We start from the raw sequence: 26746 nt of genomic DNA, 5'->3' as shown, positions 1-26746 counted from the left end.
CACACACACACACACACACACACACACACACACACACACACATTCTGTTAAGAATGTTGGAGAGGTCCTTTGACAGCAGATTTTCCCAATAAACACAGATTTTTTTTTTAATTTCTTAACTCTTGCTACCATGATGTTTATTGTGGATCCAAGTAAAATGAAATTGTTGACAACTTCAATCTTTTCTCTTTCTATCATGATGTTGCCTATTGGTCCATTGGTGAGGGTGTTTATTTCATTGGCATGTAATCTATTTTAGAGGCTATAGTCTTTGATTTTCTGCAGGAAGTGCTTCAGGTCTTCTTCAGTTTCTGCAAGTAAGACTGTGCCATCTCTATAATAAGGTTGTAGATGAGTATTCCTCCAAAACTGATGCCACATTTTTCTTTGTATAGTCCAGCTTCTCAAATTATTTGCTCAGCAAACAGATTGAATGGGTAAAGAAACGATGCACCCTGGTGCACCCTTTTCCTGATTTTAAACTATTCAGTGTTCTTTTGTTCTATTTGGACAATAGCTTCTCGGTCTAGGTCATATTTGAGTGAGAAGGGTAATATACTGATTGGGCCAGGAAAGCTTCCTGGAGGAGGAGGTTATAGCAAGTCCTTGAGGCTTGACAGGAGGTCTGGGCCTTGAGGACTTTATCCTCAGCCTGCCCACACTCTCACACAGGAGATCCTTGACACAAAGACTCCAGCTGGATCATCCCACAGGTGAGGCCTGGAGACCTGGGCCCCAGAGTCCCAGGGAATGCAGGTGTGACTTGCTCCAGGAGTGATCCCAAGAACTTTAGCATGGCTTGAGATGTTTTCAAGATGCCAGCTAGAGGGTCAACATGCCTGGCTCGCTAATCTTCCAGAGTTGTACTGGGGTAGGAGTTAGGCTGGACCTCTCTTCTGGCTGCTGCTTCTACTACTACTTGATCTATTGTCAGAGTAGGTTTTTTGTCAGAGGCATTCTCCTCATTAATATTAATAATAGCAATTGTTAATGATGAATTGTCGTGTGCCTGCCCTCTGCTGAGATGGGCTAGGTGCCTCAGGGGAAAGCTGAGAGGAGGAGGAGGAACTGGTCCTGAGATGAGGGGTACACTTTATACCATGTTTCTCTATCCCTCAGGGCCTGGCACAGCTGGGCATTGGAGGACTTAATAAAAAATCTTAGTGGTTGAAATTCAGGCATTTGGGCCTTTCTGGTGAGATGCCCTACTGTCAAAGGGCATCCTTCTCCTCTGCCATTCACAGATTTCTTCTCTAGTATCATTGCAGGCCCGGTGCCCATCCCAGCATATCACCTACTGCTTGGCTTTGCCCTTAAGTTGCCTCTCTGGATTTTTCAAGGGTCTCTTACTGGTGCATGTAGTGGGTACTGTCGGCTTCTCGCTCCTTCTGACTAGCTGTGTGGTCTTGAGTATGCTGTCTTTTCTCTCAGTGCCTCGGTTTTCTCATCTGTGTGATGGGGTTGTAGTAGTCCCTACCTCAAAATACTGTGGGAGAATGAAAGGATATATTGAACACAGCACAGTGATCACTCAATAATATTTACTCTTCTCTTATTAGAGACAAGGGAGTGGGGATGGAAATGGAGATTTGGGGTATCCCTGTTTTCTCTGAATTCTCTAACAGCTCAGTAGGGGAAGGTTTGATATGGCTTTTTGTAGGTGGGGATTGTGAAGCACAGAGAGGTAGGGTGTCTCACCCAAAGTCACAGAGCATCAAGATTTAAACCCTGGTCTTTCAGGCTCTTATGTTTGATATTGGACCTAGAGGAGCAAAAGCATACATCTGAGAGCTCTTTAGGACTGGAGTTGCAGAGGCCCCGGCTTCCAGTGCTGATCTGGGGCAAACCTGTAGTCCCCAGATCCCAAATCCCTCCTAGTCCTGGGGAAGAAGCAGCCCCCATTCATGTCTGTCAGCAGCTCTGAGATCTCTCCCCAGGCCTCTCACCTCCCACATGCACAGAGAAGCGGCAGGCTAGGGCCTGGGCCGTGAGGATGGGGGATTTCCCGACTCTGGTTGAGATCTGTCACAACATTAATGTTAATTAAGCCTTGTTAATTCAGCCCTCTGCTTATGCAGATCTCCTGACAGCAAATTGCTCATAAGTGAGGCGGTAAATTTATTGCTTCATTTTCCCAAACACTCAGCAGCAAAGAACACACTCCAGGGAAAGGCAGAGGAGAGGCCTGGAGGGCGAGCGTGATGCTCAGCTCCTGCCAGCCTGAAGCTCAGGCCCTCATGACTCAGACAACAGGGATGTGAGCTCCCTGGAGACCTAGGTAGGCATGAATTCTCTAATCAGAGCAGACTGCCTGGAGACGGAGCGAGCTCCCTGTTACCGGAGGCATGTAAGCGGCAGTGCAAATAGCATTGCCAGTCTCTTGAGACTGGTACTCTCCTCTTTCCTCCTCATCCTCCTCTCTCACAGCCTATGGTTTGGTGCCTCTGCACTTTGCACAAATCCTGTGTACTGTGATCTCCCCGTGTCAGGGAGGTGTTCTGCTCACTGTGGTGATGTTGCTGATGCCTGAAGATGAGCGAGTCCAGACTTGTGGTGACCCTGCGCATAGTGGAATGAAACACTGCCCAGTCCTGCATCCACAGCCCATATTTAGGTTGCAAACTGGATAATATTTCATATGATCCATAAGGTTTTCATTGGCTGGTTTTCAGAATAGATTGCCAGGCCTTTCTTCCTTGCCTATCTTAGTCTGGACAGTGGGGCTCAGTAAATGGTGAGTTTGGATCTGTTTATGTGACCCCAGAATTCATCTGAGGCTCAGTGAACAGCTCAGCAGAACTGCCCGGCAGGAGAACCAGCAACTTACGCAGGGACAGAGCTCTTTGTCTTTGCAGATGTTTAGGCTGGAGCCATGTGACTCCATCCATCGGGAATGTTGGGAAGGGGGCGTCTCCCTGTCCTGGATTATAAGGTGCCCTGGGAACCAGGATCAGCCCCATGTTCTGGGCAGAGAGCCCTGCCCCCACCTCTAGTGGCACACTGGACATCATTCCTCCAGGTGAGGGGCTAAGCCTGCAATGCCCTCACCCTTTCCTGGCCTCATTGCCCTTCCCGCTAGATCCTGCTTCGTTCTCTGCCCCAAGGGAGGCCATGCTTAGGACATAGATTTTTTGAATTAATTAGAGCATTAAATAGTGGCCCTCTGGGAGAATCCCACCATCTGGCTGTCACGAGAGAGGCAGAGAAATGTGTGTGTCTGTGTGTGTGTGTGTGTGTGTGTGTGTGTGTGTGTGTGTGTCTGTAGTGTGAGCGTCTGTGTGTGACTGACTGTTCTCATGATGCCACCTGTGCATGAGTGGGTGTATGGTCTGTGTGCTGCTGTGTGTGCACAGGGTGCCATGTGTGTCAAAGTATGTTCAGTGTGCAATGCCCAGCCAATCATGCAAGGAGTAGGAGTACCTCTGCACATGTGCCCATCTGCATTCATACACGTTGGGGGGGGCGTCCAAGGGTCTGTTTGTCTGTCTGAGCAAACTTCTGTGTGCATGGTCTGTGCCAATGCTCAGCCTTTTGGCACTATGAGTCAGACCCTCCCTGCCATGTACAGAGTGGATGTACCCCTTGATCCCTTCTGGTGAGGTGGTCATAGAGGGGCCAGCCATGCGGAAGGGAGGGGCCAGGACTGGAGCCCAAGCTCTGGGGCTCCTTTGCTAGTACTCTGTCTGCTTCTGTGGACTATTATTACCCATGCCAGCACTTTGTGTCATTGACATAGGTTTTTATGATTCCTGCCAGTTTGAACCAGTGGGGTCTTCATGGCTCAAAGAAAGGGGACGTAGAGTCTCATGGTGGTCTGGAAAGGTTTTTCAGAGGGTCTGCTCAACTCGTAGGTCCACCCAGTGGACAAAGCATTTCCCGTTGGAGACAGCAGGCCAAAAGCTGACGCACTAGGAGAAACAGGGCCTACAAGTCCACCAGCTTGCTTTCTCCAAGCCTTAGGGACTGAAGAGCCTGGATGGAAGCATCACACTATGATTAGGACCAGGGCTTATTCCTAGGATTCCCTGGGAGATGGGGCACACGGGGTAGGTGGCCCCCAAGCCCCACGGACAGCACATCTTCCCCAAGAACTGTTCACCTGATTACTAGCACTACCCTCCTTCTTGCTCCATAGTAAGAAACTAGAGCAGGAACAGGGCTTGGCCATCAGTGGGGCACACCTCCTCACCCAACAGGTGGTGACACACTTGCCCAAAGCTACAGAGCAGCCCCAAGATGGAGCTGGACCAGAAACCACCTGTGGCCTTTCCCTCTGTTCTCAGTGCTACCCCACTGTGTCTTTAGAAAGGGGGAGTCAGGGCCCAAGAGGTGGGGGTTTGTGTCTGGAAGGGTTGCCCAGTTACCAGTTGGACAGGTCTTGAGATTAATGGATACCATGGGTCTTTATGCATAAATGAAGGACTTTTAAAACAATGCTTGAATGACTTATTTTTACTGTGTATAAGGAATGCTAGGTGGTGAGTATAGTTTGTATCTTGGACTATAAATTCTGTATAAATAGAAAAGACCCGAGCCTCAAGGTTGCATCCATTCGCTCACTTGTGCAGCACTCCCTAGGCATCCCCTCTGTGTCTGATGGGAAAGTGTAGCTGAGTGACAGCAACCTGAGGTGATGAGAGCGTGGGTCCAGATGAAACCTCCAGTCAGGAAAAGGTGCCTTGTGGAATTGGGGTTCCCAAAGAATTAGGGATATGCCCACCAGATCCCTTCAGTCTCCCAGCTCTCTGTACCTCATATGTGTTCTACCTTAAACAGATTCCCATTCACTTAAAAATTCCCTATCAGTGCTCTCCAGTCCTCTGCCTACTTCATAGGAGGAGGAGAACCAGGGTTCTGACACATGGTGCTCTCTGGGGCATGAGAGAAAAGGGGAGCAGTGAGGTGACTGGACTGCCATGTGCCCTCCACTAGCTGCTTGTGCATGCAGGTCCATGAGTCAGGCCTGCCCTGATCTGGGTTGTAAGCACTGGGACATTAGCCAGGGAAGTTACTTCTGAAACAGGCTTCCCAGCCTGCAGCAAGGTGACAACTTTACCCACTTTGATCTTTTTCTCTTCAAGGACCAGACCGTCTACCTGACACATAAACCAGGCAGGAACCAGGGTGCCAGGAAGACAGAGGCCAAGCCTCGTAGTGCCCTTTAAAGACTTTAGGAAATCTCTTGAGATCTTGCTGTGTGCAAGGCATAGGAGCAGGGGTGCTGCCACAGTTGAGCAGAGAAGGGAGGAGGGACTGCCATCGCTGAATGCTCTCAGGGTCTGAGGCCCTGTGTCAGGCCCTGACGCACATTACCTCACAGCCAACTGCTCTGCAAGGCAGGATTTATCAAACCAAGAAGTGGTTTATATAGAGAAAGAATCAACTCTGGAGGATTAACAGAAATGAGAATTGAGGGGGAAGAGAGCAAAAAAAATATGTTTAACTATTAATAAATAATAAAAAGAAATTTTTGCAAAATACAGGAAAAATAGATTGCACGTGAAGATGAAAGAGTAAACCTCTCATCTCTATTGTTCAGCAGTAAATTGAGGAGGTAAGGAAGAGAGAAGGAAAAAGCCAACCTGTGTCCTCAAGTCATTCTTTTTTTAAAAAAAAATTATTTATTTTATGTGTGTATCATCAAATCAGACCTGACTGGTACAGGAGGAGATTGTTCCTCCTTCTTCAGCAGAGCATCTGGTGGATTTGAACCGCGCACCTCTGGGATTGCAGTGCAGTTTCCTGCCACTAGGCCACCAGAGCTCACCCTCAAGTCATTCTTGATTTTCATTAATTTAAAACAAGAAAGAAAAACAAGAGGCTCAGAAAGGTTAAGTAACCTGCCTGCGATCACACAGCTGATAAGAGGCAAACCCAGCATTGAGCTCTGAGTTCCTTAGCCTGTGCTGCCAAGAGGAAGGCCATGAAGGGCAGCAGAGTAGAATCCTCCAGACCTCCGTGCTAGGAGAAAAAACCTTCCTTGGGGAAAAGGATCATGGGGTAGAATCGTCATGGGCAGCCAGCAGTGCTCATGGGGCAGACTGTTGTTTCAAAAGAGGCTTTTTCTTCAAACAAGCTGTGGTGGAATCTCTCTCATCGGGGGGACTCCCAGGCTGGTGGGCACCCTATCTGAGAGACTCTAAAAGTGGCAGGGATGTCTTAGGTCTGGGCTAAGATGCCAGTGAAAAGTGAGGCTGCACCAGGCACCAGACCCCACTCCTGTCTCCACTGGTGTCCCACTGCTGTGTCTTCTGCCCATGCTCTCTGCCATATGGGTGGGTGGTCTTAGCCAGAGCCCTGAGTCCTTTAAAGGCTTTCTGTGTGTCCCTGCTATGTGCAAGGCCCTGCTTTGTGCTGAAACCAGCACCCTAAGGCAGGCATGGCTACCCCCGAATGTCTTACCTACCCACAGTGCTTGCCAGCACCCCGCAGGTACCTGGCACTCAGAACCAACTTGATTCAGCAGAGACCTCAGATTTCCACTTAAGACAGAGCCAGGGTGGACACTGAGAAGGCCAGGCACAAGGACCCCAAGCCACCCCTGCCAGGGAACCCCTCTGCCCTGAGCATTCACTGGCTGTCCAGTGACTACACGTGGGCCTGCCTGTCCTCCCCCACTTGGCATTGCTATCTCCCAGGAAACGGGGAGTTACCCCCATTCCCATCATTAAGGTGCCAGGGCAAACAGTCTAATCCAGAGAAGCTTTAGGCCATGATCACACTCTCTCTGGGGTTTTCTCTTGATTTCCAGCAATTTTGAGAAGCCTGCAGTAATTGGTATTCCAGGCAGGTTAATGGAACTGCTGCCTCCTCAGTATTATGCCTTAATTTCCTTTATCGTATAGCAAGTTGGAATTAATCGCCCCTCTCCTTCCTTTTTCCCACCGAAACCTATTACCAGCCTGTCTGCTGGTTAAAGTCATTTCGTGGCAGCTCTTGGCTCCTTTCCACTTCCCTGGGAATCTTTTTCCAACCAGAGCCAAAGAACAAGGAGGGGTGAAAAATCCATTTGTACAAAGTGAGGATCTCCTGTTGAGAACTTATTTCCCTCCCTGCACAGGAGGAAGGAACGCATCCAGCCTCCAGCCTGCACAGCTGATTGGGTACCCCGTCGGGGGGAAGGTGGAATGGCCATATGTCAGCGGTGGGAACAGAGGATTCCTGCACTGGGGGTGCAAAGGATGCCAGGACATTGTGGTGCAGTGTTTCTGGGGGCCTCTTCTGGATCTGTGGGTCTGGATCTAAGATTCTGTCTGTAATTCACAAAGCCTCCAAGGTCCTCATATTGCTTCTCTGTGAGTCTGAGTAGTGTCGTGTATTTTAAGATTCTAAGCTCCCTCTCTGGGATTTGGAGAGTCCATTCATTCTCTAATTCTAGGGCTGTGTGTGATCCCAAGAACTTGGGCTTCAATTCTGCTTTGAGTGGAAAACGAAACCAAACCTGTAGCTACTGAGTTGATTCTACCTCGTGGAGGATCGTGTGTTAAGAGAGCAAAACTGCGCTTTCGTGTTTCCTCAGCGGGAATCTTCACAGAGTGAGCTCTGGTGGCCTCGTCTGTATAGAGGTGTGCGGCCAGTCTACAGGGCAAGCCTCTGGTAGTTCACATCCACTAGCAGCTCCTCTGGAGGAAGAAGAGCGCTCTCCTCCTGTGTGGTACGCAGCTTCAGAAGCCCACTGGAGGCTCCACTCCATTCCAATTCATTGACAATGACTGATTCGGAATCTTTATAGAGGCAAACTCTTCTCCCTTCTTCCACAGTGCAGCTGGTGGGTTCAAACCACCAACAAATCCAGGTCTCAGAAAGGAATCTACCCCTAAAAGAACCATAACTGCCCCTCAAGCAGATATATTCACACCCATGTTTATTGCATCTTTGTTCACAATAGTAAAGAGCTGGAAACAACCCAAGTGCCCATCAACAAACGAATGGATAGAGAAGCTGTGGTATATTCGCACAATGGTCTACTTACGCTGCATTGAAAAACAAGGAACTCATGAAATATTATACAAAATGGGTGACCCTGGAGGTCATTATGCTGAGTGAACTATCTCAGTCACAAAAAGACAATTACTTCATAGGGCCACCGTTGTAAAACGGGACTGACATCAGGGTTGAGGGGAGACTGGGAAAGGGGATAAATAATGTATATTGAGACAGATGAGGGAGAGAGCTGTTTAAAAGGGATATATGATTAAGTATTATTGTCATGACAGGAGTCCAGAATGAAGGCTGCATAGTGGAGTGGACTTGGGGGGAAGGATTGTATAACAATGAAAGAATTTTTCTTTTACTTTTCAAAGAGAAGAGCGAATTGTGGGGGAGGAGTAGGCAGGGAGAAAAGTGCAACAATGAATGAATGGAAATCCAAAGTCTCTGTAAACCTTCATTAAAATTAATTTAAAAAAGAAATAAAGAAAGGAATCTAATTGTTCTCCCAGGCTGCCTTAACTTGGGAGCTCAGGTAGACCCAACTGTTCTCAGGCCTTTCTTCCCCCATCTATGAGATTGGAGACCAAGTGACTCCAAGGCCTGCATTCGAGGTCTGTTCCACCTTTCCCTGCTGAGTCCTCCTTAGCTTTCCCACAGTGCCTCATCTGGGCTGGCCCCCAGCTACTCAGGATGCCCAGCCAAGCCCCCTGGCTACCTGCCCCTAGCCTTCTCCTGTGCCAGCAGAGAGGCCAAGCAGCTTTTCCTGTGCTGACCCACCAGGAAAGCTGATGGGGGTCGTGATAAGAAATAAACTGAGTGACATGTCTTCTCTAACATTGTGCATCGATACAGCTCACCATATAATGTCAACATCCACGGTCTCCTTTTGTTCTCATCAGCCAAAGTGAGCAAGATATTATTGATAGTTTGTAACCGAGCCTGACTCGGGGACAGAGGGAAGCCCTGGCCCCAGCTGTAGGCAGCAGTGTCAATATTATTTATTAGATGAGGAAATTAAGACTCAGGGAGGCTGAGTACCTTACCTGTCTGTAGTCATTCAGGCCGTTCCCAGGAATGACCTGGTTGCCTGTGAGATTACAGGTGCCAGGGGTGAAATCCTTAGTACCTTCAAGGTAGAAGCTTCCAGAAGGCAAGAAGTGTGGCAAAAAAACCACTGCAGCCTCCAAATGGAAATAAACCCACCACTTCGCAATCTGGCTCCCAATTCATATTGCCCCGCCAGTCTGGCAGTGAGAACTTACTTGGCCCCCAGGCCTCCTCTGACCAAAGTATCTTCCTATCTGATCATCCACCGAACCACCTGGAGCTGGAAGACCCATGACTACTCACGAAAGACCCCTTTCCAGACCCTGTTCAGAACCTCATGGGAAGGAGAACTACTCTCCTGCTTTTTTGGTTGTAGCTGAGAGAAGTTCACCAGTCCTTCTTGGCAGCTTTGCTTTGCCCAGCAACACACTGTAACGCTGGGCAGACCTCACTGAGTGCGTGTGGCTGACCCAGGGTTCCCAGCGCGCAGCTCTGCAGGCAGGCCAGAGGTGCCTCGGACCCTGGGAAGTACCCACACTCGGCTTCACTCAGCAGCCGGGACTGGTTGTGCTAACGTGATGGGAGTCAGATGGTCAGTCATCCCACCGCAGCCAGGTCGGGGTGGGATGCAGTGATCTTGAAATGACCCAGCCTGACTGGGTCGCAGAGTGGGGTCCTGGCGTCTGCTGTGGGCAGCAGTGTCAGTGCAGCACCTTCTACCCTCCAGGCAGCAGCTGCACCCGCTGAGAAACAGCCCTGGCTAAGCGGAAAATGCAAATGCTTTCACCAATTAGGCTGGTAGAAGTGTTTCCTGAGAGGAGCCCCCCCAGCCCCCCCACATTGACAAATGGACAGCAACACCCCATTATTGAGAAATACATCTCTGGGCCAGCAGCCTCTCGAGGCACCCTCCTGTGCTGGGCTCCTTGGCAGGCTGTGTGGGGCTTGCTGTGCCCCACCTGTGTGCTGGCAGGAGGTCCGCACCATTGCTGCAGCTTGTGCTGAGGATGCTAGTTTGTGTTCGGAAAGAAGTTAATATTATCTCACTGGAAATGGGTTTAGCACAGCAGGACTTGAAGAGCTCTCTTCTGGCCCTGACCCTGGGTCCTACCTCTGCTTTGTGCCCTTGGGTAAGAACCTTGCTGTCTCTGTGCCTACTCTCTTTCTTCCTTCGTGAAAAGACAGGATTGGACAAGCTGCTGTCCAGTTTCTGCCCTTTTAGGTACAATGTTACCACCACTAGTCTCAGAGTCAGGCTGACAGAGAACCATCACTTCATTGCCTAGCCCTCGTAGCCCCTACACGCGGAGGAGGCTGTAAACAAAGGCGTCACCGAATCAGGAGACCAACTTTCTGAACTGCGATCCTGTCCTTGTCCTGCCTGACTTCTCCTGTCTCCCAGAACATGGTCAGACTCCCTAAAAAGGCCCTCAGGAGTGCACAAGCCACTCTGCCAACTGCTCCAGCCCGCCCCCGACTATCTCATGCCTCCCACTTTCACACACAGGTCACAGGACGAATCATGAACTTTCTCACCCTGGCTGATACTGGTGTCTTTCCCACCTGATAAAACTCTCCGCCCCTCAGGCCAGCTCAAATATCAACTGTTGATAGCATCTGATATGGAACACACCCCAGGCCCTCCCCCGGCCCAGAGCACCCAAGATACAATATGAGGTGCTTGTTTTTGCCACCATCTCCCTGGCAGGCCAGTCTCAGGAGAAGTTTCTCGGTTGTGTCTAGCTCGAAGCCAGCACTGAGGTGAAGATGTGGCGTGCTCCTGACCAAACTCTTCTCCCTGGTGATGACGGGAAGCCCTGGGAGTCCCACCAGACCAGAGTGGGCTCAGCCAATCATGGTAGTGGTTCAGTTAGTGACACAGCTCAGTTAACATGGCCCGAGAGATGCAAACCCTTCCCTGTCCCTTCCTCACCAGGCCCCAGCTGTGGGAAAGCCCTTTCCAGGGACCCAAGACTGGGGGGCAGGGGGGAGGTATACTGAAGAGGTCAGGCCATCAGCCAGCCCTGGGCACTCCTCCGTTGCCTCTGATCGCCATCGTGAGAAGCCCCTGACTCGCTGTGCCTCAGTTTCCCACATGCAGGAGGAGCGAGGCAGGCTTCCCACTCATACATTCACAGAGTCAGCTCTGGGTCCGCATAAAGGGACCAGGAACCTGGGGAAGGGCTGGGTCCTGGACCCCGTGTATCCAGCCTGGTCCTCACACGAGGAGGAGGTGTGCTGGTGGGTGGTGAGGGTGACGGAGCACAGGCTCGAAAGGGAACCACAGAGGGCAAGAACAAGACCTGTCTGGTTGGGAAACTCAGAAGAGCCCAAAGGAAATCTGGCAGAACTGGGCTTGGACTCCAAATGGACACAATACCAAGTGACAGGTCCGTGACCCCGATCCCCAGCTCTCAGCTGCCTCCCCACAGCAGCTCTGCTATGTGGGTGAGGGGGAGAGTTGAGGAATTAAAATCCTGAAAAGGCAAGGGCTGTCCCAGGGTTACAAGCGTCCCTCAAGGTATGACCAGAAGCCGGGTCACCATGACCTTAGTGCTCTACGAGGAAAAAGGCGAAGAGGTGGGCCTTCCTGTCACAGAGTTGACCGCTAACGTGGGGCAACAAGAACCCCAGATAGGTTAGCCACAACCCTGGATTGGAATGCATGACGGTGATCTTGATTAGATTGCGGGTGGTTTTATCCCTGTGTGGGCTCACACACTGTCATGTTGGTGGCTAGAAGAAAGTTGAGTGAGGCTGGAGAGAGCCTGGGCATATATAGGCAAGTGGCCCTCCATGCCGTGTGCCCCCGCTCCTCTAAACAGCACCCCTTAGACCAGACTTGGTCCTTTTACAGGACCCTCTTGGTCCCAGCTTGGCCACCTCTCCCCCCCACCAGTCTCCCCACTGACCCCTCCTTCCTTAGCTGTCACTGACTCAATACCTCCTGTGCCCACAAATCACCGAGACAGGAAGACCCTTTGTCGTCTGCCCCTCGGAGACGCTCCTCTCCCCGCCTCTCCCCGTGGCGACAGGGAGTCCCACATACCCCAGCAAGGGCTTGGGCTTCCCTTGGTGACAGTGGGACCAGGGTCAGGCAGTGTCCGAGAGGAGTTGGGAGCAGCTGGGATATGGTAGAGCTGGGACAAGGGACTTGCCAGTGGTCAGCCCCAGGTGATCCTCCCGTAGGGTCTGGGACAGCAACAAGGACCAAGATTGATCCTCCAGCAGAGGAAGTCCTTAGTAACTCACCTCATAAGGAAATTGAAGCACAGAAGGGGTGGAGAGCTTGCCATGGTTGCATAGTTAGTTAGTGACATGGGGCTGTTGATATCCTTTGAGTATCTGTTCAATGTGAGGTTATGGGCCCTGAGATGAGGGGCCTCTCAGAACTGAAGGGAAGTGACTTTGGTGGGGTCAGGTTACACTGGGTCTGAGGACAATGAGGAACTAGCCCTGGGACAGGGAGAAGTGCCTGGGTTCAAGTCCTGACAGTGGTCTCTACCAGCAGCACAATCTTGCTCAAGTCTCTCTCCTTAAGGTAGCAGGGCTGCCTGAGGGCACTGTCTCTCCATCCAGGACAAGGTGACATATAGAGCTCACGGATAGTGCCTCTGCCCTCTGTGTGACCATGGGACACTGCTGATCCCAACACCCCCAACCTCTGTCATCCTGAGACATGTCCTGGAGAATATCGAGGAACACCCGCCCCATCTCCACCTGGGAAATCAGGCTCAGCCCAAGTGCCACCTCTTCCAGGAAGGCTTCCGTGCTACCTGCCTCCTATTCCATCCCTACCTTAGACCTCTTCCACCCGGCATACCTCATTTGGACAATTTGTTTTGTCATGTGGTTTGATGTAGTTAGAAACGTGTAGTTTGGTCCAGGCCTTTCACCACCTGCCCTCCCCTGGGAGCGTGCTGCTGCTCCAATTCCTCCTTCTCCCCAGGTGGGACGAGAGGGTCTGGGAGGAAGCAAACCCAAATGTCACCTGCTGATGGATGGTGGAACCCGGAGCCCGCTGGGTGCCACAAAGCCGTGCTCCAGTGGGTGCCGTTTCCTGCTCAGCCTGGCCTGGACACTGGGAACGGTGTGCCTCTCCGACTCCTCAGGAGCCTTGAGTCTGAGACCATCACCATGTGGCACCGAGACGTGGACAGTTGCCCGCAGGAAGGAAAGCAGGGGTCAGCCAGAGCTTCGTGACTCCTCTTAACTCATACAGTAACTGAGAACCTCCTCACAGGGGCTTACGATGTGCCTGATAAAGCGTCTCAGTCTTAGAATCCTGGGTCTTTAGAGGATTGCTGTTGTCACCTGCGGTCAGCCCCTTGGCCCAGGATGACCCCACGTGTTACAGAGGGCAGCCCCTCCCTGAGGTTTCTTGGCTTTAATCTCTATGGAATCAGATCACCAGGCCTTTCTTCTGCAGAGCCTCTATCTCAGCCTCCACTTAAAACCTTAAGGTCACGCAAACATCTTTAAATGTTACCACTTTAGGCTGCCTGTGGTTTTAAACTAGGAGCCCTGGAGGCACAGTGGCTAGCGCTTGACTGCTACCCAGAAGGTCAGCAGTTAGAACCCAGCAGTGACCTCGTGAGAGATATGGTAGTGTGGTCCCAGAAAGAGTGCCTTGCAAACCCTGTGGGGCGGTTCTACTCTATCCTGGGGGACTGCTATGGATCCAAATGACTTAATGGCAATGGGGTTGGGTTTTGGGGTGCTCTTAAACCGAGGATTTTTAGGCTCAAGTCCAGGGAAGGGTCAGGGTTTGAACTCTTTGCTGCTGGATCCCGAAGCTGTTAGAGATGGACTCTGGACCCCACAGTTTGGTGGAGTCCCCCAGGGCTGTAAGAGGGTGGTGGGAAATAGAGTCAAAATAGGTCTCCAGGCCCTGCTTCCAACAGTGCAGCTCCCTTTTATCTGTTATACTTGGAAAAAGGGCTCCTCTGGTTAAAAATAAAGTCTCTAGACCCTGTGCTACACCGCCGCTCTGTGCCAGGAGTGGCCGCAGCCACAGAGGGTGGCTCTGGCCGGCGGGTGGACGCGCAGGCAGGCCAGGGCCCCTGGAGGGGGTGCAGGTTGCTCAGGGCCACCGTCTCCACCCCCTCTCACTCCTGCTGTGTTGTTGCTGCAGCCAGAGAACACTCGGGGTCTGTCGTCCCGTTGACTAGGGTGACAGTTTAATAGTAGCTTCCTGGGCTGTCATTTAAATCTGCCTGCCAGGTTAGTAGGCCAGGGGCGGGCTGGCACGCCCCCTGCCCCCACCCCGGATCTACGTTCGGCTGGCAGTGGTCGTCTTGGCAACGCCAGGGCCTGGCGAGCTCTACAAAAAGGGTAGCCTGGGCTCTGTGAAATGGGAGCTGTTGGGGGAGCAGCTCTTTCATCTCCCGACCCGGGTACAAGTGGCCCAGCTGCCTTCGGGCTGGGCTGTGGGGCTCAAGCCAGGCCACCAGTGCTGGCCGGGCCTGGGAGAGGAAATGGGAACAGCAGAGCCCTCTGTGCACCCGAGCTCTCTATGCACTTGCTCCAAGCAGGGGCTGTTTGCTCTCAGTCACCCACTCACCCTGAGAGAGGATGGCATCCTCCCCAGGTTGCACAGCAGCAGTGAAGAGCTCCAGTCCACTGTGCTCATGGAAGACTCTTGGGGCCCAGGACTTGTCTGCAGAAACTAGAGCCTATGTTCCCCACCACCACCCATCCCTGTTCCCATGGGGCCTGTCTCAGCTCCCTGCCCCGCATTCTGGTCCCTCCACTGGACAAGCCCCTGCTTGAGGACTAGGGTCTCTTTGTGTCGGTCCGGGTGGGCCCGGTGCTCTGCAGCCACCTGTTTGCCAGGGCCTGGTGGAGCTGACTCAGACACAGTGGGTGGGGATCAGGCTGTGCTGTGTGGTGTAGGCTAGTCCTTGCCCTTGCGGGGCCTCATCTTCTCCTCCGTAGGATGAGGTTCACCACGGCAGTGTTTCTCCAGATGTGACCACTTATTCCTCAGGCAATTAGATGTGCCATCCAGAAAAGGGGATGTGCTGTCCAAATAAGGATTCTTTTAAAGACATTTGGGGAATATGAGGGGAAACAGTAAATCAGAGGCCTTTATTGCAGGCCTTCTCAGGGCTTTTAGGCAACAATAAACGTCATGAATCTCCTGAGAGATAACATTCATGATGACCAATTACTCTCTGGTCTGCATTTACCCTTCTTCTTCTAGGGCCTGATTATCCATCCTATAAGGCTTACTATATCCCAGAGGAGACCCTGGCAGCCTGAGAGTTGGTTTCCCCCACACCACTTGCTAAATCGCAGCCCAGTGCTGAGCTGAGCTGGGGTGGCCCTTTGTGAGCTCAGGAAAAGGCAGCCCTGGGCTTCTGGAGGGCAGCGTGGTGCCAGGTGGGGCGAGGTGGCCCCTGGCCTGGCTGAACTCCCGGGTTCCTTGCATACAACCTCTCTCCCGTTCCGAATGGCCAGTCTGCTGGCTCCTTCACACCCCAGTCCTGTTTTTCTTCTTCCTGGAATGTCCTTCATCCATCAGCCCACACCCACTGGTTGACCAACTCCTTTCCTTTGGATATGGCCCTCTTCCACCAGGAACCTTGTCCTGACCTCTGGGCTGGGCTGGATGGCCCTCTTAGCTTTACAGCCCCACAGTGGGACTGGGAGTTTGGACACCTGGGTGTAAATGCAACTGTTCTGCAGAAGCATGCTGTGGCCTGGAGTGGTCACTTCTGTTTGGACCCTGGTGCTCTGGTCTGCGGAAAGGATTGCACTGGGGGAGCTGCAGGACCCTGACCTCCTCTCATTGATGAGAGCAGGCCACACGGAGCAACTCTCATGGCAGCCCTGTTGATGTTTGTTTTGCGGTCCCTTCTCTGCACCGGAGCTGCAGGATGAGCGTGGGTGGGAGCCACAGCCGTGAAGGATACATATTGTCTTGGGGAAGGACGCCTCTGGGGGCGAGAAGAACGGCACTGAGTGATCATAATAATTTCGCAAGATCATAGACTCTGGATTTTAGAATCAGTCACATCACACCTCCAATTTCCAGATGCAGAGGCAAGCTTAGCAGTGACAGACGGACGCAGGGTCCCCTCCCCTCCAGAAGCTGGAGCCAGCGTTGTGGCCTCAGACTCCTCCAGTGCACCTTTAACTTCTGCATCTCTCTGGCCCCATTGTAGGCCCATTTGCTCCCCACAGCAGTCCATGGGTTTGATGAGGCATGAGATTGCAGGGGAAGAATAGAGGCTCAGAGAAGCTGTGTGATCTACAAAAGGTCACACAGCCCACAAATGACAGAACCAGAACTTGATGGACTGTGGTCTTCCTACAGCTTCCCTCAGCCTGCCTTCTTGTTACAAACAGCAGCTCTCACATCATTTGCCCTGGATTTCCCATTCTACAACCCCTGCTTCTGCCCTGGGGTTGGCCTTCCTCACTGCCCCTGGAATCCCAAATCCTTTGAGGCAGCCCATTTGTTGTCATGGCACCAGATTATGATGTCTCAGACCCTGGATCACTGTGTAATGCTCCTAGGCTGCCCAGCACTGGGGACTCACAGAGGTGGGTATTGTCCAAGGGGCAGACTGGCATTGAGGGACATAAATCCCTGGAAACAGGGAGTCACCACAGCCACAGGCCCAGCTGGGGACTCACCCTGGGAACCAGAGCCAAGACCAGGAGAGTGGGAGTCTGGCATGACTTGCTCGCACAGCCCCAGAGCAACTGTTCAGACCTCGTGTCCTGGCAGGACTGATGTGTCCTCTTGATGAGGGACTGTTGGGCTCATTACACTCAACAACTCAACATTTGGATGCTTGCTGGGATTCCTGCGAGAGTCCTTTTAACTTCTGTCCTTGTGGCAATGCTGCATGGGAAAGTCACCTTCCTCACTTGCCCAGGGGGAGGCGGCACTTGCGTAAGGTCACCAGTGGAGAGCTGGCTGTGTCAAGATTCACACTCAGCTATGACTCCTAATCCTTTCACAAGGCTGCTCTCAGAATGGACCTAACCTGGAACTGTCCTGCTGCCCCAAGTTTTCCCAGTGCAGATTGCAAGTCATCCCTGACTCGGGTTTATTTGGCTTCACCCTCTGAGCTCACTTCAGTAAGATACCTTTACTATGTAGCTGGTTGATCTGCCCCATTGTCCCTCATCCTGTGACCCTTGGGACTTGAGAGATGTTTCATTGGTCACTTTGTATTTGCCCCTCTAGGCCATCATTCTTAGCCTCATAACTGGGGGCACCAAAGACCTTGGAAGAAAGAGCCCAAACTCTGGGAGCTGTTGTAATGTGGAGTTGGCATCCCACTTTTCCCACCTCCCACTTCCGTGGCACCAGAAACAGCCTTCGCCTCTTTGACTCTTCAGAGCTTCAAACCAGCTCAAAAATGTTCCGTCCTGGCCAATAGAAATAAGGGCAGAGTACATGTTGTTTAACAACCAATTTTAACTGACATAGGAAACCGCCAGTGAGTGGTGCCCCACTTAAAGATGGTGGCTGACCACAGCACTTTGATTGCGGCCACCATCTTTGAGTGGGGCACCACTCTGTTTCCTGCTAGGGTCTAAATCTGACACAGAAGAGATTTGGTTGCTGTATAATGTATATATTGTCCTTGTTTCAGTCAGCTATGACTGAACTGTTTCAGATCAGTTCAAAGACCTAGTTCCCTCTTTTGTAAAATGAGATTAAGAACCACAAGAACGGTTGTGAAGCATCACTCCCAGGGATAGTGGTTGAAAGGTGTCAGGCCCAGAATTAGGCTTAAAAATATCCAAATTGATTCAGACAGTGAGCAGATCTATTAAAAAAAACAAAACACTGCCATGTCCATCAATAGGTCAACTGATGAATTCAAACTGCCAGAGAAGCATGGCTGTCAGGGTAGCAGCTCAGCTCTCTATGGATTAAACCAACAGAGCATTCCTATGTGCATACAGTGGAATATTATTTAACCATAAAGAGAAATGTTGTGTGCTGTCGAGTCAGAGCCTACTTATAGATCCAGTGGATTTTCAGAGGCAGTAAGTCACATGGGAGGAGCTTGTCTAGTCTTCTCCTGCAAGGCAGCTGTTGAATTCAAACTGCATGCCTTTGAGATTGCAGTGCAGCTTCTTACCAGAAGCAAAAGAAAAGTTCCGATAATACATAATATTCTCTGACATGAATAAAACTTTAAAAGAGCGGAGTTTAGGGCTGTTGTACATAGGGTCACTATGAGTCGCAAGCGACTCGACGGCACATAACAGCAACAACAACAAGGGAGTTCTGATGGCCTGGTGGCAAGAAGCTGTGCTACAATCCCAAAGGTACTTGGTTCAAGTCCACCGGATGCTCTGCTGGAGGACACGCAATCTCCTCCTTTGCCAGTAGGATCCAGTTTGACCATACACAACAAGACAAAAAAATCAAATAAACAAAAAAGAGAGCCTTAATAAAACATGCTAAATGAAATAAGTTAGATACAACAGGGCAACTCTTATATGCTCTCACTTATAAGGAATTATTTCTGATGTCACCTGGACCTTGGCTGAAAGCAGAGTGAAGCAGAAAAATGTTTACTTACATTTTATTGACTATGCAAAGATCTTTGACTATATAAATTATAGTAGATTACAGATAACATTGTGAAACATGGACTTTCCAGAACACTTAATTGTACTCACGCAGAACCTGTACATAGACCAAAAAACAAGAACAAGCAGATACTGCATGGCTTAAAATCAGGAAAGGTGTTCATTAAGTTTTATCTTTTACCACACCTAAAATGGTGAGCAAATAATCTGAGAAGCTGGACCATATGAAGAAGAATGCAATGTTGGGATTAGAAAAATCCCCATTAACAGCCTCTAATATATAGATGATACAACTTTGCTTGTTGAAAATGAAGATTTGAAACATGTACTGATGAAGATTAAAAAAAGTACAACCTCAGTGTGGATCATACATCAACATAAAGAAAACAAAAGTCTTCACAGCTGGGCCAAAAAGATCCATTAGGATAAATGTAGAAAATATTGAAATTGTCAAAGATTTAGTTTTACTTGGATTTATAATCTGGTCTCATGGAAGTGCAAATCAGCTGCAAAACCCCTTCAAAATATTAAAGAGCAAAGATGTCACTCTGACTTAAGCCATGGTATTTTGTATCACCTCATGTGGACACAAAAAGCTGGGCAATGAATAAGAATAACTGAAGAATTAATGCCTTTGAGTTATGGCGATGGTGAAGAATATTAAGGGACTGCCAGAAGAAAAACAAATCTATCCTACAAGGAATAATATTTAGAAGTAAGAATGGTGAGACATATGTTGGACATGTTATCAAGAAGGACCCAGTCCCTGGGGAAGGACATCGTGTTTCTAACATCAATGGGTCAGTGAAAGAAAGGAAGACCCTCGACAGGACGGACCGACACAGTGGCTCCAGCAATGGACTCGGACCCAGCAGAGATTGTGAGGCTGAGACAAGATTGAGTCACATTACCTTCTGATGGAGTCCCTAGGAGTCAGACCAACTCAAGTGGTCCTAACAGCAGCACTTTATAGGAAGGGCCTGCAGTAGACAAATGCATAGAGACAGCAAGCAGATGAACAGTTACCAAGGGCGGGAAAGAGGCTGAGATGAGGAGTCATTGCCTACTGGGTACTAAATTTCTGTTGAGGTGATGAAAAGCTTTTGGGAGTAAATACCAGTGATACCAGCACAACATGGCCAAATGTAATTCATGTCACTGAACTATATGCTTTAAAATGGTATGTTTAAAAATTGTTAGAATTAGATGTTATGCTATATATATTTTACTACAATAAAATAGAAATTTTGGGAAACACACACACACCCCACCACCACCACAGGGTAGCTGGCATCTTGACCTCAAGGCCACCCCACAGGACTGTGGTGGCATGTTCAGCTGCTTCAATTCAGGCTGTTCTAGGGGTTGGTGCTCAAGCTCACCCCTAGAGGTCCAGAATGACAAAAGGAAAGGGTCCTTTGGGGGCACCCAGCTGGCTCTGTGCCCAGTGATGGAACCCCATGTCCCCTACATGGAGCCTGCGTTGCACTCTGGGGTGGCCTGCTCTCTTCCTCAGCTCTGGAGCCAGCTGAATAGATTCTCTCCTGTGTGCTGGCCACCAAGAGTCCACACATAGCCAAGGCTCATAGAATCCCCAGCTGAAGCTTCCATGGGGCTTTCTCTCTGCTTTTCCTCTACATCTGATGTCAGACTGTCCTCCCTGGGAAGCAAGTGTGAGACAGAGAAGGTGCCTGAGTGTGGGTTTACACTGTGACCCTGCTCCTACCCACTTGAGCCCATGCAGCTTTAACATCTCCAGGCCTGGATTTCCTGTTCTGTCCGGAGGACATAGCGGATCTTCCCGGTGGGCTATCTGGGTAAAGCAGAGACTACTACACAGAGGGCACTCAGTAAGAGCAAGAAGAAGAAAGCACTAGGATAATCACTTCTTGTTTTAGGTCCTGAGTGTCTGGTTGTTTCCAAATCCTCTGATTAGGAAATGCCTGGGCACTATGTGTGTGATGGTACCGACTTTAATATGATTATGAGCTATGATTTACCAACATCCAGGCTTGGCATCTATAATTCAGTGCTGGGCTTGGGGGGCTTCTCTGGAGCCCTGGGCAGGTGGCAGGAGAGGTGATTCTTGTCCCTTCCTTGCTTTGTTACATGTTCCTTCCCATCTCTTAGTGAACTCAGAATCCTTTTGTCCTCTGGTGTTACGTATACAGGGAATTTCTGCACATACAGGAGTGTATTTCTAAGGAAAGTCTGCTTAAAGGACAGTTGTTTTGTGTGCATTCTGTTGGAAAGGCTGAAATAAAAGAGAATCCCGGATTCCAGATCCCTGCTGGACTGTCTAGGACAGAGGGAACAGATAGGGCACCAGAGATAGTCCAGGAAACTTGGGAGGATTTGTATAAAACTCGACTAGTAGAAGGACTAAGAATAGGGAGCAATGGAATGTGCCCTAGAGGTGTGGGAGCGAAGATCTGGAGCTGTTTCCACTCAGCTCAGTGCCCTCATTGAGCTCGACGCTGAGTTGAGTCCTGAATCTGACATAACCCCTGCCCTGAAAGAGCAGCAGGTCAGCGGTGGGACAGGTCAGAAAACAAGCCATGTTGGACTTCAGTCATTAGAGCAGTTGTCATCAGACTATGGTGGATGGGCCATATCTGGCCTGTTGTCTATTTTAGAAATAGTTTTATTAGAATACAGCCATGCTGATCCACTTATTACTATTGGTGGCTCTTTCCATTCTACAGACTTTTGAGTCGTTGAGACAAACCGTATGGTCTGCAGAGCTTGAAATCTTTACTATCTGGCCCTTTAAAGAGCAAGTTTGTCAAACCCTGACCTGAAGGGGAAGTCCAGAGGATTGTAGGAGCTCAGAGAAGGTCCCAGACCTCAACTGGAGGAGATCAGGGAAGGCTTCTCAGAGGAGGTGTTATCAAAGCCCAGTGTATAAATGGGAAGAGCTGGAGTTGAAGGGGAAGGGGCTATCAGACAAACAGTGGACTGAGCAAGATGTGGTGGAGCATGCAAGGACTTGTCAGCAGCTGAATTGGGCTAGATTGGGAAATTGAGTACACACAGCAAAATATAACACAGCAAGGACTTGCATCCTGGCCTCTTGACTCATGCTTTCTTTCAGCTCTGTACAAGGCTACAGGTCCTCAGCCCAAACTTGGGCAGCTGTATAAATTGAGTGCAGCTTTGATGCAATGAGCTTGACAAATGGAAGGCCAGGATGGCTGTGGGGGATGTGGGGCGTCGAAGGTGGGGCCTTGTTACTTACTGCCAGGCTTCTGGGAGCTGGAAATAACCAGGCAGGCAGTGGCAACTCACCCATTGAAGACTATCGGCATCCTCCTCCTGCCCTGGAGAGCTTCATGTGGCCAGTGCATGTACTGATGGTGGAAAGGAGCTGGGCACTAGCACAGCCAAAAAAGAGTAAGATTATTGCTTATTGCTATCTACTTGATTCCGACTTCTGGTGTACCTATTTTAGGACTGAACTGCTCCATTGGGTTTTCTTTTATAGATATATATCCCACCCCCCTTATTGCTGCTGTTGTGAGATTACACCACAGAACACACGCCAATTCAGGTCTTTCTTCATATACGATTATGTGACACTGATTGCATTCTTCGAGTTCTGCAACCACTTTTAGCTTTCTTTCCTGAGTTGTTCCTCTCCTCCTCTAGTAACAAAACCTCATTGTCCATTAAGTTTCCTACCTGGTTTTCAGTTACTGTTGCCAATTTGATCCCATATGAAACCAAACCCATTGCCATAAAATCCAATTCTAACTCTTAACAACCTTACAGGACAGACTAGACATGTCCCATAGGGTTTCCAAGGCCAAAATCTTTAGTGAAGCAGAATACCACATCTTTGCTATGGATAATCTGAGGGATTCAAACTACTGACCTTTGGGTTAGCAGCTGAATGTTTAGCCACTGTGTGCCAGCCGGGCTGGATGTCTTAGAACTAGATCTACAAGGGCACAAGGCTCAGGGCACACAATCTTTATTAGTTAGACTCTAGTAAACTGTTGTTCAGTTTTGGAAGATTTCAGGGAATATTTTTTGTGTAAGGTTTAAGGATTTCAGAGCAGTAGTTGCAAGAGTTCATTTAATTGCTCTGGCTCCAGAATATCTTAACTTGGTTAGAATTTGAAATTCTGTTCTATATTTCTCCTCTTTTGATTAGGATTCTGCTATGAAATTTTGATCACAGGACTTTTTTTTTTGTCTGTAATTTTAAAAGAGGAAGCTGTTTCCTCACATTTTGATTGGAACCTTGGAAATCTGAGGACTGCTTATCAACTCGATAGCATTGGTTTTCTGAGAGTTTTACAGATGCAAATCACTAGGCCTTTCTTCTGAGGGAGATTCAAACTCTTCACCTAAAGGTTAGTAGTTGAGTGTAACTTGTGCCACCCAGGACCTCATCAAGACCGAACCACATTAGTTACTAACTAAATCTTTCTAACTCTTAGGGCCTTTAAAAAGTCTGCATAGAACTACCCTAAAGGTTACTAAGACTGTAATCTTTACAATCAAAACTGTGATCTTTCCAGTCAAAATGTGCATTAAAGAATGAATGGAAACACAAATTTCTATAAACTTTATTTAAAATCACAATTTAAAAAACAAAAGATTCTCAAGAAAAAAAACCAACCTAAAGAACTTGTTAACATCTCTGTCCTATGAATTGAATTAACAGGTGGTTTCAAAATGCCCACCTTGCTTTCAGCCAAGTGCTTAATCTCTGTGCCACCAGGGCTTCTCTAGGGAACCCCAAAGAGCAATAATAATGGCCCCTTAGGATATGGTCACACCTCTTGTCCCCACCTGGGTGAACTCAAGCTCTTGGAGGACATGGCCCATGGGCAGAACAGGGCTAGATGGGTCCCAGTGTTCTGGCCCAAGCTCTACTACCAATGGTGGACACAGAAAACCCCTTTTCCTTCACCCCACCCCAGAAACAGCCATAATGCCACTGACTGAGTACACATTCTGTGCCTGGATTTCTGCTGGATCTTCTCCCTGGGTATGTTGGGGCTGCCCATTAAACTTCCTCAGAGTTCCTTCTCCCACAAGTCAGAGCGTGACACCCCAAGGCCAGGCAGCTGAGCTCGATTTAAACCCCAGTCTAGAGGTGCCCCCAGCAGACAGGGACTAATATTCCAGTTTATGGAAGAACTTCAGGGCCTTGCCTGGTGGGTGCTCTTTCTACCACTCAAAATGCAGAAAATATCTCAGTTATCTTGGCACAAGGTAATCATTTACTTTCAGGATTCATTATGGAGGGCTCCCTGGTGTGTGCGGAAGGGGCCTGGATGTCCAGTCAGGTTGGGGAGTGGGAGAGGCCACATCGGGACTGAGACCTGGCTGAAGGGGCTGATGGTGTAAGAGGTTTCTTGGAGGTGGAGAAAATGGAACTAGCCTTTTCAGGGAGAGGCTGGTTTGAGGAAGGAGTGGGCATTCCCTTGGCAGGTAGATCCTACCACTTCCTGGATTTAAGCACCTGGACAGCCAAGCCAAGTGTCTGCTCAGTGAGTACTTGCCCTCAATCCTTGAGGGACTGTGTACCCCTTGGCCTAGTGACCAGGCACACCTGACTGAGAAAAGCCTCCTGTGCCCACCTGTCCCTCACACTCTTCTCCTCACCCTGCAGCTAAGAAGACCTGTGCGGACAGCGACTTCACCTGTGACAATGGCCACTGCATCGCTGAGAGGTGGAAGTGTGACGGCGAGGAGGAGTGTCCCGACGGCTCCGACGAGTCCGAGGCCACTTGCAGTGAGTCTTGTCCCTCAGGCTGGGGAGGGGACGTGGCTCTGGGCCTCAGTTTCCTCCTCAGACCTTCCTTATTAGGTGGTATTGGGCTCAGGTGAGGGGATTAGAAAGCACAGCCCCAGACTGTGATTTGTCTACGAAAGCACAGCCCCAGACTGTGATTTGTCTACTCCTGAGAGGAGGGGGGATCCTTATAAATAGTCAGGTGTGTCCCCCTGGTTCTGGGCTTCCATCGCAAGCATTCTGCCCTGTGCTCCGAGCACCAGGAACAGAAACAGCCTCACAGAATGCTCCTGCCAGCAGTAACCAGTGTTATTTTGTTTTCAATTGAAAATGTTTCCTATTATGTACAAAGAGTTAGCATTGTTTCTTTGGCTTGGTTGCTGTTTGCTTCCTCTGTTTGAGAGAGCTCACTGGTCCACTTTGATGAAGCACTGGGGAGTCACTGGCTGTGTTTCTGCGTCATTCCCTGTGGTTTGAGCGAAATGGGGAGCCTGGCTGGATTTTTGCAGGTGGCTCCAGTAGAGCTGCTGGCAACCTGTCTTGCTTTGAGAAGTGCACCAGGGCAAAAGGCCCTGCTATTTCTCTTGAGGGCTCTACTCGTAATTCTAATGGTGATAAAGGCAGCTGCACTAGCTCTTTGTATGCACCCACTCATTTAACCCGGACAGCGGTCTCAGACTGCAGGTCCTCACTTCCTGTATTTTGCAGAGGGCATTGAGGCTGTGTTGAATGACTTGCTCACAGCCCCCAAGCCAGGGCTTGGGGGACCAGCCTGAACCAGAGCAGAGCAGGCGTCCAGGCCACTGCTGGCTGGTGGAGGCAGCTGCAGCCCTGGGCCCGCCCCCCACACCATGGGCTTTGTCTCTAGGTGATTTCTCTTCCAGGCCATAATCCTCAAAGCAAACTTACATCCGGCAGGTCATTCCATGACATTTGTTAAATTAAAAAGAATATGAGGAGGGGTTGGGGAGTACAGAGCAGTCCCTGAGGCCAAGCTTCTGCATCAGAGCCAGAGACAAAAGCCTGGGGGCTGGAGCACGTGGAGGATGGAGGTGCTGGCAGAGACCCCAGGAACCCCTCTTTAGGGGTCACAGATGCCCCCGAGGCAGAGGCGGGAACAATGGAGGCCAGAGTCCCATCTACGGCTGCGGCTGATGATAACTGGGTTTCCCTGTCGCCTAGCAACGGAGCCACCAGTCTCAGTGTGAGACAGAGAAAAAGGGAAGAGGAGCGACCCTGCCTGAGACAAAGGGCCGAGTTTCCTTGTACAGCTGCCCTTGTCCCCCTGCTCGTGCCCCATCTGGGCCCTTTCCTCCCCCAGTAGCCAAGTCCCATGCTGTCTTGTCCAGCCCCTTAGCTTCCCTCCACTTGAAATGAAGCCATGCCATGCCCACACTGACTTCCATCCTCACTGCAGAGCAAGGAGATGGATCCTGGTGTAGAGAGAGACGGACTGAGGTGGGGACCCATTCAGCTACTTGCCCGTCTGTCAAGGGGAGAGCTAGGGCTTGGGTCAGACCCAGAAGAGGAATGTATGTTTGGGAAGGCAACATGTGGCCTCTGGAGGCTTTTCTGCCATTATAGTCAACCAGCCGAACAGCCTTGTGCCAGCAGCTACCTGGGCCAGGAGCAGAGGGGGTGAGGGGCCACATGCAGTTATTATTGGGGGCTGAAGACTGCCCCGTGGTTAGCTCTCTTTGTTTTTCTGCGGTCCATTTACGACACTCCACCGCCCCTGCCCTATCTTGAGCTGCCCTCACTCCACCTTACACCGACTCCTCTCTCTTCTCCACACTCACCATCTCTCTCCTCCCTCGACCCATGCTTCTCTGAGCGTGCAGGGGCCCTCCTGCCTCACCCTTCCTTCCACCCAGCTGTAAAGCTTCTGTGACAGCTGAGGGATTGGAGGGGCTTGCTTCCAAGACACACAGCTTGCTGAAGGCAGGTCTCCTTAACAAAAGATAGCCTCCACCTCTCTCGGGCTTCATGGGGTACCCTAAGGGTTCAGGAGTGAAGACAGCACCCCAGGAATTGGGGGATGTTCCCCTCAGGGCTTCCCTATGCAGTCATTTCTTCATCCTTCTTGCCCCCTCTGGGACCTGCGTGGAATTCTAACATTCCAGAAGCCCAAAGATGTTATGATTTTAAAGTTCCTGGGCTCAGAACGTTTGTTACTGTTTCAAGACCCTCTGTAGCCTGTCCTATGCCCAGCTGGAGCACAAGGCCCAGGATCCTACTTCCCGTGCAGTTTCATTGCTTGGAGGTGTGCAGGGCCTCCTGGTGGGGAGGGATGCCTGGAGAAGACCAGCCAGGGAGACCTCCAGGGTCAGGAAGAATTTGGGGCAGCAGGACCTGGTAGCAGGCTTGCTCACAGCTCCCTGAATGAATGGGAACCCAGCAACCAACACGCTGCCCATTTAATTGGCGTTACTATAGCAACCTCCATAGACT

General features: G+C 50.2%; 1 protein-coding gene across 5 annotated transcripts in view; it reads left to right on the top strand.

Annotated features, from left to right (window-relative positions):
• LRP8 (low density lipoprotein receptor-related protein 8, apolipoprotein e receptor) overlaps window positions 1-26746 on the top strand; it is a 91947-nt gene that overhangs the window by 19872 nt on the left and 45329 nt on the right. For all 5 annotated transcript variants that reach the window (XM_006879699.1, XM_006879700.1, XM_006879697.1 and 2 more), the window contains exon 3: window positions 24173-24295. In XM_006879699.1, the coding sequence (XP_006879761.1) occupies window positions 24173-24295 (123 nt within the window). The remainder of the gene's footprint in view (window positions 1-24172; window positions 24296-26746) is intronic.

The sequence above is a fragment of the Elephantulus edwardii genome, unplaced genomic scaffold (genome assembly GCF_000299155.1).
Source record: "Elephantulus edwardii isolate Elephantulus edwardi_28Jun2011 unplaced genomic scaffold, EleEdw1.0 scaffold00005, whole genome shotgun sequence".
NCBI classification, from domain to species: domain Eukaryota; kingdom Metazoa; phylum Chordata; class Mammalia; order Macroscelidea; family Macroscelididae; genus Elephantulus; species Elephantulus edwardii.
This window is presented reverse-complemented; position numbering and strand designations above follow the sequence as displayed.